General features: G+C 45.6%; 1 protein-coding gene across 3 annotated transcripts in view; it reads left to right on the top strand.

The window, feature by feature from the left end:
- Positions 1 to 12,480, top strand: part of LOC108162014 (rap1 GTPase-activating protein 1) — a 103,164-nt gene that overhangs the window by 46,922 nt on the left and 43,762 nt on the right. For all 3 annotated transcript variants that reach the window (XM_017296504.2, XM_017296505.2, XM_017296506.2), the window contains exon 2: positions 8,715 to 8,916. In XM_017296504.2, coding sequence (XP_017151993.1) covers positions 8,715 to 8,916 — 202 coding nt within the window. The remainder of the gene's footprint in view (positions 1 to 8,714; positions 8,917 to 12,480) is intronic.

The following is a 12,480-nucleotide window of genomic DNA, read 5'->3' on the forward strand; positions in this document are numbered from 1 at the left end:
AAATTTTGCCCATCGATGGGAAAGGGGCGGGGCAGCCAGCCCTTTCCTTTTTTTTTTTTTGCAAACTCCTGTCAATTTTGTCATTTGTTTGTTGGCTTTTCCTTTGTTGAACGTGTGTGTGTGTGTGTGTGTGTGTGTGCCTTCTCCCGAAACCGAAACAAAACCGCAAAAATGTGCAAAGGAGTTTATCGGGGGATTATCAGGCGATATCAGGGGATTTGTTTGTTCCTTCAAGGAGATCCCAAGAAACCCTTTCTTTCTTTGTTGTGTTGCTTCGAATTCCTTTTTGGCTGTTTTGTTAATTAAATTTATGATTAATGAATGATGTGCCCAATCATCATGATCATGATGATGATGATGGTTTTCCTATGTAACAGCTGTGTGCGGGGAGCGGGGCAGAGAGGAGTGGCGAGGGGGATGGAAACCCCGTGTAAGGTGATATGCCTTAACCCCTTCGGAGAGTAGTCCTGCGGCTGTTAGTTTTCGCACCCTTCCCTCTCCCGGATGTCGTTCTCCTCTATGTTTTTTAGTGGATTTTTTTTTTTTTTTTGCAAAGTCAATAGGCAAACAGTGTTTCCCATAAGTATATTCGGCATTGCTTATCGATTTGTTAGGATCAGCAGCAGGCAGAGGCAGCGGCACTGAAAAAACGGTAAATCACTTGGCCAAAACCCACACACATGGCCAACAAAAAGAAATATTCAATGTCTGAGAGTTCCGAGAGTTCAAACAGAGATCGCAGACGTGCAATCATAATTTGCTTAGGCTACGCGACTCCAACGCGACTTTACCCGCACCTAAACCCAACTGTTTCCCTAAGGCTACCAAGCGTGGAAGGGGCGGGGGTGCAGGGGTGGGTTTAAGCCAGAGTCAGTAGTAAATGACCAACAGACATGCAACACCGGCAACAGACAGGCGGCAGCCGCAGCGGCAGCAGCCAACATAATTAGAAGTCTCTGCATTTGTGGAGGAAGTTGCAGCATTAGCAGGCAATCAAATTAATTTGAGGCGCTTTTTATTGGCTGGAAGAGCAGCGCGGAAAGCGCTAGCGATTTGAAAACGCATGAAGAAAACGCTAGCGATTTGAGCAGTGCAAGAAGTCAGTTGAATACCGCGGCTTAAAACGCTCGCTTTACAGTCGTAGCTGTTAAAAACGCTCGCACAATGAAGAAAACGCGCAGGTTCAAAAATCGTTCCAAAAACAGATACACTAGCAAACGCGTAAAAGTCGCTAAGGACTTCTTCTAGAAGAAACCGCGTATATAAAAACGACTGAAAGTCGCGCAGAAATCGCCCTCCAATGTTCTTGGTGCAAAGAAAAGTCACGCTTAAAACGCGTGCATCGCACTCCCAAGCGGTTTTCAACGTTCTCGCTACACACTCCACTCCCGAGCGGTTTTATACGCTGACATCACACTCCTAGCTGTTTTAAACGCTCTGGCTTTACACTCCACTCCCAAGCGTTTTTAAACGCTCTTCCAAATGAGTGTCGTAATAATCGCCCCCCATTGACGCGACGCTTAACGCTTAACCTACTAACACGATGGACTTGCCACACATTTGTGCGCGACACAGCGACACCACAGCAGCCATCAACCGGCTACCAGTTAACCATTTAACCAATCAACCTATCCATCCAGCAATCCATCAATATCTCAATCGGATGGCGATACGGCCATCCCTCAATGTCGTCAACATTTTCGGTTTAGCGGAAATGCATGGCAAATTTTCTCAGTTCCGTCGATCTGACGACGGGTGGATAATGTTTTTTTGTTGTATGTATCTTTAGTGCTACCACATGAGGCAATCTCCCCGCTTCAGCCCACATGATAATTGCAAATTAACGAGACTCCGCGGAGGAGACAGACCCCGAGGCAAAGATTTGACACCAAAGATTACAAGTCTCGACCTTCGTGGATGGTGGGACGCCCACATAAAGAGGGGGCCTCAAGAGGTGGCAGGGAAGGAGTGGATTAGCCGCCAAAGATACATGTGTATCTTTGTATCTTTTTGAGCCATCGATGAGTAATGCAGAGAGAAAGAGAGAGGTGCCAGGCAGCTGGTGCCAGAAAACGCGCCAAATATTTTGGTCAACGATTTTCGCAGATACACACAAGGGGGGGGGGGGGGGGGGGAGGGGTGGAGGGTGCCACTGTTTGTGGCACGTGCAAAATGAAGAAGCGCGTGCCTTGTCCACATTAATTTCAATACCGAAAAAAGCAGAAAAAAGGATGGGAAGGGGGAGGGGGAGGGGGTACACAGTGCCTTATAAATAGCTTCGCTGACTAACTGACGAAGCGCTTCATTAATATGCAAAGTGACCCTCTATATATACGTCCGTGCATACCCTGTAAGTGAGTGCCCCCCGCTGTGGCTGAAAGGCATTAAAAATATCAACATTTAAACGGTTATTACCAGCATTTTCATGCTGCATTTTGCACTTGCCTTGGCCAACCGGCAACAGGTTGTTTCTCTCTTCTCCTTTCCTTTCATTCTGGGAGGAGGAGCCTCCTCCTTCCCTCTTGGGGAATAGCGTGTCAAATTGAACTTCAAGTGGATCGCATAGGCGGGATATCTGGGGGAAAATGATGGCCAGAATAAATGGCTTGTTGACTTGTTGATGTCGCTTTTCGTTTTGGTATATTTATCCATGGCTTTTGGATACAGAACAGAGCCTCATAGAGGCGATTTAATTAGGAAATGTCTCTGAGGAGGCTCTTGTTGGGAAGAGTATGGGATTGATGGGTATAGGTCTTACCTTCGGATCTGTACTGTAAGAGACTCTGGTTCGATCTTAGAACTTACCTTATGTATCTTGCAGATCTTCTATCGCAGATCTCTTCTTCCATCTTTTGGTAAATGACTTCTAAAACTTCTAACCGTTGTACATTCTGTAGAGATCTTCCATCTATCGTTGATCCTCGCTTATAATTTACATAAATGTACCTTAGATTTATCTGTAATTGATCTCTAAACTCAATTCTGTTCCAAATATTGCCTATTCTTGCATAGATCCTATTCCATTTGTTCAATTCATTTTAAAAAGATCACTGATGATCTTTTCCAACAGAAACTACGCTCAAAGACGTACCCAAAGATAGAAATACCCCATAGAGTCCCCTTCCTTTTGACCTTTTAAAGTTAATCTGTTCTTAAATGGTTCCCAAAGTAGCCTCAATCTGTCCCAGCTTGAGATCTCTGCCTGCTCCATTGATCTTTTTGTTGAACTCTCATCTCAAATGATTCCAAGGGCCGCAATCCCATTTGAGAACTGTCCTCAAATGGGACCAGAGGTTGCATGATCCTGCAATGATCTCTTTCCAGCCATAAAATCCTGTCCTACAACTCACCTTCGGACCTCATTTTTCTACCCTGTGGATGAAACTGGTAGCTCATTTGGGTCTACTTAGTGTCAGTCCTTAATCTCAATCTCAAACAGCATCAAAATTAGGAGAAGATTTCCCAGAATCCCACCAGAATCTTCCACTGACCGCTCAAGCAGCTGCCTCTATTTTACTTTCACCTTTTTGACACCCAAAAAAGCAACTTTCTTTCCTTCGATTGAGGCAATAAATTTCCAAAAGCTGTCAGCGTATAAAGAAAAAAACCCGTCTGCCAGGAAAATGTCCACAAAATTTGGGTAATTTTTAACCCAAAAACGAGGCAACGGAACGATTAAAAATGAAAATATGTAAATGCGAAAGAGGAAACTTTGATGATGCCGGAGGTGGAAGTTTTCCGGCAAATTTGTGGCTAATTTATGAGCCAAAAGGAAGCCGGGGATTGCCTGTACTTGCTTGAAGGATATCATCTTCGGGAGGAGAGGAAGAGCCAGCGAGCCAGAGGGTCCGTTCGTTCGAGTGCTTGGAACGTGTTGCATTTATGAGGTTGAACGAAACGGGGAAACGGGTTCCGAGCAACCCCCTTCCTAGCAGGACTTCTTGGGCGAGTACTCCTCCGGAAACGAGAAAAACTTTCGGCGCAAATCCTTTCTCCCTCGAAAGGAAACGGTGACTCTCTCTCTCGCGTTGGAACTAATTTTAATGACAATTCACGAGACAGGAGTGTAGCAGGATGTAGCCGCGCGACATTAAGGATAATGTGAAAACGAACCTATGTAATGTCCATACGATGCAGCAGCGGAAGAAAAGAAAAAGAAAACGAAAAGAAGGGGTTGTGGCAGCCCACCCCTAAAAATGCATATCCTTGTCTTGCCCATTTTCCAAATTTCCCTGCGAACGGGCTTTCCTTTTGAAATTCGTTTTTCTCAGCGACGACGCCGCCGCCTGCCAAAAAAAATAGGAAAACATTAATCATAAATGTGATCAAGGACATTTTTGCATTGAAAGGACTTGAGTAATTTTCATGCGGTTTTTCCACGTACTTTTCATATAAATTTAGTTTCGAGGGCAAGCACTTATGGGCATATATTCCTCGTATTAATTACAGGACCCTACAAGAGCTCTCTGTGCCCCTCTGGGATGTCCTTTGCTGTCCTGTCCTGTCAACGACCCTTGAAGCTGGTCAGAGTTGACTTTTTGGTGCCACACTGTACTCGTATATCCCTTTTACACACATGTCCGCTGCTGTCCCTCTGTGTCCTGTGCGCGGTTATCAGAGCGAGTGCATCGCACTCCTTGGACGCGGGCAGGACCCTCCCCTGGCCACCCTGGCTCCTTTCTCCTCTTTGTGGCGATTGCTATCTGGCATTTTCTGCTCTAGTTTTCAGTTGCGACTTCTATATGCCTTGTGTGTGACCCATTATTAGCTGGAAAATGGGGAAAATGCATGAATGTCTATGACTTTTCCTCTCGCTCGCCCCCCTTCACCGCTTATGCATTTGTGTGGACACACTTTGGTCCTTTGGGACTTGATTTCCTTTGGCGTTTGGACATTTCCTGTCATTTTTCACTGGGAAAGAGAGAGGGAGTGTGGGAAATGTCTTTGGAAAAACGTTTTCAACTTAGCGCCTAGGGATATGTCATAGAAATTTTAATTGGAAAATTAATTTATAAATAATTTGACTCTTTTAGGGAAACCACAATCACTTCCCTTTAAGGGGGGGATCTGTATTTCAGGGGAAAATCAACTCCCATACATACTGTGGTATTTTCTAGCATTCTTTTTGGTACACCACGCACTCTCTTCCTGGAGAAATTGGCTCTTTATCGAGTACAATATTCCCAATATTATTTAGATCCTTTATCTCTAACTCTCTCTGCCTTCGTCATGCCTCTTTTTCCTGAAAAAATACCAAGAAAAAGTGTTCTTTCCATTAGGATTCCTGTCTTCCTATTTTTCTACTTTTGTGGCCTACTTTCATCCACTAACATTCCTGACTTTAAGTGTTCCTATATCTCAGAATATCCTCCATTATCCTTCATCATTTCTACTCCATCTGTTGGCCTCCAGCTCTCTTCCTTTGCTTCTTCCTCTGTTCCTTGGGGAAATCACAAAAATAAATGAAATCTTGACTCTTAATCGAAGTCACAATATCACTTCCTTGTGCTCTGACTTCAGGGTGTTCTCTGCCAGCTTCCTATCGTCTCTCAATCTTTGAACATCCCCTCTCTCTCTTCCCCTTCCCTCACTATTTTCCTCTGTGTTTTATTTTCTTTCAAAGAACAAGTGTATTTCCCACGTCAACACAATGTACGCGCTCTCGGTTCTTTGGGAATATATTAACCCAAAACTTGTGTAGAAGCCACACTCCCATTCCTTACCCCTCCCCCTCCCTTCCCTTTGGAAAAGATCCCCCCATCCATTTTTCTTCCGAGGGTTTTCCCTGCAATGAACTGTCAACGCCACACATGGCTGTGGCTGTGACTATGGCTATGGCTTTGTTCTTGTTGCTGTTTGTGTTAATTGTTTTTCTTTCTAACACATGACCCCACTGTACCCACTCCCCCTCCTCCTCCACCTCCTGCCTAGTACTTGCAACATTTTGCGGCTAAACTTTAAACACGCGCAATGCGCTGCGCATGCCAAATGAGGTAGGTGCTTGGCTCCCAGAGATTGAGGGGCAGGGGGCAGGGGTTAGGTGCTTGCTAGGAGGGGGAGGGGGTGTGGCAGTGCTGGGCGGTTGGGCGACCCATAAATTTGCATTTAATGAACATTTTCTGGGCATTCGACTAAAAGGACGGGGCATGCCCCGTCTTACTCAGAATTAACGCTTTTTGTTCTGCCGTGTAATAGGTTTTAATTATGTGGGTGGTGTCCGGGGTTCGGGGTTCGGTAGGGCTGGAAATTGCATTATAATGAGACGCTGAATGTGTGGCATACAATGGCAGAAAATACTTCGAAACGAGAGCTAAACGGAGGAGGCACCACCCCCACCACCACCACCGGATACCTCTTTTTTTTCGGCGCAGGCGTACCCGCAAAGGCAGGAAGCGACTGTTTGCTGTTTTGTGGGTGGTTTTTTGCTTGTGGCCTTAACTGTAGGTTAAACATGAGATGCGCACCCCACCCACCCCACTGCACTCTTAACTGTAGGTTAAGCCTCATCAACGGTCCCATTGTTGGTGCCATTTTTGCAGTTTTTGACTTTTAACAATCCGAAAATCTCCCCATTCATCCATCCAGCCATCCCATCCCCTCTTCTCGGTGTCGACTTTCGCTCAATTTTATTACAGAATTCGATTTCATTGGCGATTTGGCGAACAATTCATGTGAAAAATTGTCATAAAAATGCAATAAAAATAGTTTTGGTTGTGGCCAAGCCAACAATCCCATGTCCACAGAGTTGTAAAAACACTAAAAATATTATGTGTGGGTATGGGTACTTCCGTTTACCGAAGGGGTAGGGCGGCCAGCAAATAGATTGATTTATGGGGCGAAGAGCTTGGAAATATGAAGCGATTGTTGGGTTAGAGATTGATGTTGAAAGCGAATGCCGGTTCTAAAAGTGAAATTGTATTGAAGGTTGAAGGTTAGGGAATGTTTTATGGTTTGTTATCGAAGGATGATGGAAGAAAAAAGTAGTTCAAGTTGTGATTTATGGGTTGGGGAAACTATCGAGGAATGACGGGGTAAACTACGTACGTTTTTTGTGTATTTTATTGCGAATCAAAAAAGAGTCGGAGAACCCTGGGAATCCTTGGAAAAATGTATCATTCTCTTCATTTCGGTTCTAGAATTTGTTGGTCTCGTAACTTTCATTTTCAGAACCTTTTTTGGGCTTTAAAAATCACTTTCCCTTAATAATAGATTTCCATATCCTTCTTTTAATCCCATGGCCACTCGTCCCTCCTTCTTTGTCGCCTTCGGAAAGAACTCTCTAAGCCCTCAAGCCTTTTCCTCTCTATTTGCCTCCTTCTTTTTCCACACTCTCGAGCAGCCCGCCTCTTCGCGCACTCTTCAGAGAATGAGAGAATTATGAGTGGCCTCTTCACCAAAAAATATTTTTCTCAATTTTTACGGAGAGTTTTATTGTCGCCCCAGAGGATATTATACTTATTTTTTGTGTGTGTGACTTTATTTTTTGTGAAATTTCGGATGTTGACACACAAACGACGAAGAGACGAACGCCTCGAAATGAACACACACACACACAGGATGGAGGCTCCTTCCGCCCTTCCATGGGGAGAACACGGAAGAGGAACGATGGTCCGAAAAACAGAGGATGTTTACTCTGTTGTTTCAGTTTTGTTGGGAAATATTGTTGGATGCTGCTGTTGCAGCTGTCTGTCTGCTCCACATTTGTCCCCCCTCTGGAAAAACAACCAAACGAGGGAGAAAGAGGAGACCATTTAGAGGAGGACTCGCATGAACTCCTTTTGGCTGTCACTCATAAATTAACACCTAGCGCATCTCTTTCTCTCTCTCTCTCCCCCCCTCTGCTGTTCTCGTTCTGTCTCTCTGTGACAGTTATGGGAAAAGGATATCAAAACACGACTCTTCGCCGATGAGCGCGATCATTCCACAAAGAGAAAGCGAGAGAGAGTCCCCACACTTCGCTCTGAATGAGTGTGTGTTGATTTTTTGAAGTGCCTCTAGGAAAGTGGCCCTAGAGCGGGGCTTAGGTCAGGGGGTAATTGGAGAATAGTCTATGGGGAATGGCTGCAGCACTTGCAACAGATGCTGACATTATGGATGCCTTCCAGACACGAGTGATGAAAGAATGAAAGGTCAGAGTTGTGGAAAGAGTAAGAAATGCCAGCTGAGGGGCACTGCTGCATTACTCATAATCCTTTCGGAGGCCGCCTCTAATTCTGAAGTTTCCAAGAGTTCCTTTCAATCAGTTGCTCATTCTCCCCTTTAAACGTTTCTCCTTGGCTGAAACCCCAAGATTTGTTCCCTTTCAATCAATTCATTGCCAAAAGAACCTCAAAACCCACCGACAAACCCTTCATCGACATCGAAGTCCAAGTCGTCTTGAAGTCAGGAAGTCTCTCTTGTGCTCTCTAGTGGCACTCTTTCGATCGTATCCCTGATTCCCATACTGTCGGAAATCAAGAGGGGGGTTTTCCCCCGCCCTAACCCTTCCTCGAGTGACACTCGAGTTTGTTCACTCAATTGAACGTCTGTCTCCGACGACGCGACGTCTCCCGGCTCTCCGACTTTTCGCTGAACCATGAAAAGATTGCATGTGGAGTGCTCCGCGAATGGAGACTGAAAAATTTGCTCTAGTGATTAGCTTTTTGCGTGCACTATTATTAAAACGTTTCCTGTTTTTTCTTGTCCCTTGTTAATTTTTCCTTTTCTTGTTGCAGGCGTCAGCATGCCTTCATGGCCAACACACAGAAGCAGCCGCCATCTGCAGGCGGAGGAGGAGGAGGCAGTGGCGGTGGCAGCGTCACCCACAGTCCGGAACGTTTGCGCGGTGCCACACAGGATCTGTTCGAGCTGCTTGAGCGTGTGCAGTGCTCGCGACTGGATGACCAGCGATGCGTTCTGCCCGCATACTTCTCTCAGGTGGGTACCAAATGCGGTAGCGGGAATGGGAATGGGAATGGGGTAATGGGGGACTGGCGAAATGAGAATCAGGGCCAAAGGTCACCGGCATCGCGCGTACACGTACATTGCACCCGACCTACGACAATGGGACATCAGTTAGTCCCCGGGCATATGCTCTGGTGCTCCAATAATCCAACTGCCGCTCCGATGGATGCCTGCCCTCTGGTTTGACCCATAAAAGTGCATCTCCTCTGGAGTGGAGGGGCAAAGCAGTAAAAATTCCCATTTTATTGCCGCCACTACGGACGGTCATAAAAATTGCCAATGGGAGGGACAATGGGCAACCGACCACCTCGACACAATGGAAAATGTCTCTGCATGTACAGGGCACCCTCTCCCTCGCCATGACATGCACCTTTTGGTGGCAACATCTGTATAATTTGACATAATCTGCGCTTTGTCTGGGATCCGCAAGCGACACCCAGAGACCCAGACTCGTTTAATAGGCAAATTGTGGACACACACTCGGAGTCGGGACTCTCGTTCCTCCAGTTATTATTGCGGGTGTGGTTTCTGTTGGGATTAAGAAGTGTGTGGTGTGTGGAGTGTGGCTTGTGGTGGTTGTCGATTTTTACGACACATTTATTTCATCCAAAAATTCAGCTGCTGCTGGAATTATTCAAGTTTTTGGCAGCTGTCAGGTGTGGCCCCTGGCCCTGGCCTTTGTTTTTGGGTTATTTGCAATAAATTTGATTAAATTTTAAATGGAATGAGTGACAGGTAATTCTTCGAGGTTTTGGCTTCGAAACGAATGGCCTTAAATGCGATTTCTGCACGTTTTTCATTTAAAATTGAGAGTTTTCCTAAGAAACGGCCGCATTTTTGAATTTGAAGTGGCGCCAAATGTGTATGCGGTTGTTTATGAAACTAGATTATTGAAGATTTCGCTAAATAGCCGCTTGATGGCGCTTTAGTGCTGCCCTCTAGCGGTTGCGTTGCTGTTTAGAACTAACAAGCAATACAGTGGCGCCTCTAGGTGGGTTTTGAGGGTACTATGGAATGTAGTTCATGCAGAAGCTGATAGACGGCGGCACTTGTTGAACTAGATATATATATTAAATCTTAAGAATCTTACAGATTTAATGATTACAATGATACAAAATAAATGAAATAGGAATACCATTTGTTTCTTAAATATTTTGATTATTATTTAAGATATTTACCGAAGTAAATTCCTTTCTCTTTAACCCTTAAATCCTCCCCCTTAGCCCTCTCTAAGCCACACATAAAGTTCTTTTCTTTCTTTTGGCCAAGTTTATCAAATTTTTAGAGCATAATCCACTTGGCCTTCCTTCCCTTCCTCAACAGTTATATAGTTTTCCCCGCACCCCCTCCAATCCACAATTTCTATGGCCTTTTCAGATTTTAATTTAGTTTTCGCAACAATTTTCGGAGGCAAACTTTTTCATCAAACAGCGCAGGAAGTGCAGGAGTCTCTGTCCCTATGCCTATGTTTGCCCTTACCCCTTTACCCCCTTACCCTTCCATCTGCCCCCTCTTACCCACAAGTGGTTTTTGTGTGCAGTGCAACAAAGTGCAGGCTCTGCCACATGCCGCCTCGGTCCTCCATCCGTCGATCCACCCCTACCCTGCCACATTTTTTACTCAAGATGCAAGCGTCTCCCCGTCCGTCGAGTGCCTTTTCGAAAAACTTTTTATGCGGGCTCTTATAGAGGGGCTGGGGGTGGGGGGTTGTGTGGCAAGCAGTCTGGCCCGGAGTCTGGGGCAACGTCTTGAGGCAAAACTAGGTTGACTCTTCGACCGGGAAGTCCCTCCGTGTCCCGTCTATCGTCCGTTTTCTTTTCTACTAAAAATGATGTTTGTTCAAGTTTGAAAATTGAATTTGGGTTCAGGTCAGATTGTATACGGTTCAGTGCTTGTCAAACTGCGACGATGAGTGCCACGTGCCACCGCCGACGCCGCTACGAGAGAAAATGCCAAAGGTCCTGCCGTGCAGAAAGTTTTCTGTCGTCCTGTTTGGATGTTTGCATGGTGTTTTTTGGGATGCCTTTGGGTACGCTTCCATCCTTCTCTCTCTGTGTTTTCTCTCCAATTCGCATAGTTTTCTCTTGGTATTTCTCGCTGCTCTAACTATTCTCCCCATTGCATAGTTTCTCGCACGTTTAATCCCCCATTCCATTGCATAGTTTGGGGGCTAATAAAGTGCTTTGCGAGGGAATGTCTCTGGCTCTGGCTCTGGGTCTGGGTCTGGGTCTCTGAATGTCTCCCACCCCTCCTCCCCCTCCCTCTTTCTCGACTGCGGCTAATTAAGCCTGGCCAAAATCCACGTAGAAGTAAACCGTTTTCTACCTTTATTTTTTGCCATCTTTTTTCTACCTTTTTTTCGTACCTTTTTTCGTTCTGTTTTCCCAGGCCTTTGGACTCCCATCTGGGATTCCCATTGTGCCTGGAAATTTATGCTGCAGCTCCTCCTCCGACTTTTGTTGGAATTATATAAAGATATATTTTTCGGTTTTGGTGGCCTTTTTTCTTGCATATTTTTCACGGGCTCTTGCCTCTGCCACACACATTAGAAGAAGTCTCTTCTCTGCGGTGTGTGTCTCCTTATGTCTTTGTCTCAAATGGTGCTGCAATTTGTCTGCCACTGCCACTGCCACTGCCCGACCGCCACTTCTTCTCTGTGGCGCGGCACAGTTGAGCAGTCACTGTGGGTGGGTGTGTGGGTGGGTATGAGTGGTGTGCGGTGCGCTGTGTGTGGATGCAACGAACGTTGAAGTTGTTAATTGCGATGGTCGTCAGCCGCAACGACAGCGACGACGACGACTCCCAGAACCAGAGACGGAGACCAGAGACCAGAGACCGCAGAGCGAAACCTACTCCCACAGTCCAGAGCTGGCAGGCAGTCGGTTCCCGGATGAAAATGAGCTGCATTCACAAACAGAGAAACGGAGGAGATGCATAGGATACACAGATGCATAGATACTTCTTTGGTTTGGGGGAAGATACTTCACCTATGAATTTCTAAGTCTGAAAATGTGCGATGTCTATCAGTGTATCCGTAACCCAAGCGGCATCTAAATTATCCCCAATAAAAAACTGAAAGATACTTTTGGATCTCTCTCTTCCTCCCTCCCTCCCTCTATCTGACACTTAAAATTTATAATTATTTTCCGCTTGTTGCATGCAACAAACTCTTCAACTTTGCCATGTGGAAACCTTTCCGTTACTCCTTCATTCGTTGCTTTTTAATTTCCACCCCAGTATCTCTATAGCCCTCTCTCTCTCTCCTTTAAACAATGCAACTTTAAAGATACTTTTTTTGTTCATTCATTTTTTCACGCTTTAGTTTGAGGTCTGCTTCTATTTTGTTTTTGTTTTTTGACTTTAACCTAGCCCTGGGGCTCTCTGTAATCCCTCTGCCAACTCCGACTCCGGCCACATGCGGCATGCGGCATGCGGCACTGACTCTGATGTTTACCTTGTTGCTGCTTCGCTGACTTTGTTGTTGATTGCCAGCTGACAGCAGAAGAGGCACCACCAAACAGCAGATACTAGAAGCAG

This window comes from Drosophila miranda, chromosome 4, assembly GCF_003369915.1.
Source record: "Drosophila miranda strain MSH22 chromosome 4, D.miranda_PacBio2.1, whole genome shotgun sequence".
In the NCBI taxonomy this organism is placed as follows: Eukaryota; Metazoa; Arthropoda; class Insecta; order Diptera; family Drosophilidae; genus Drosophila; species Drosophila miranda.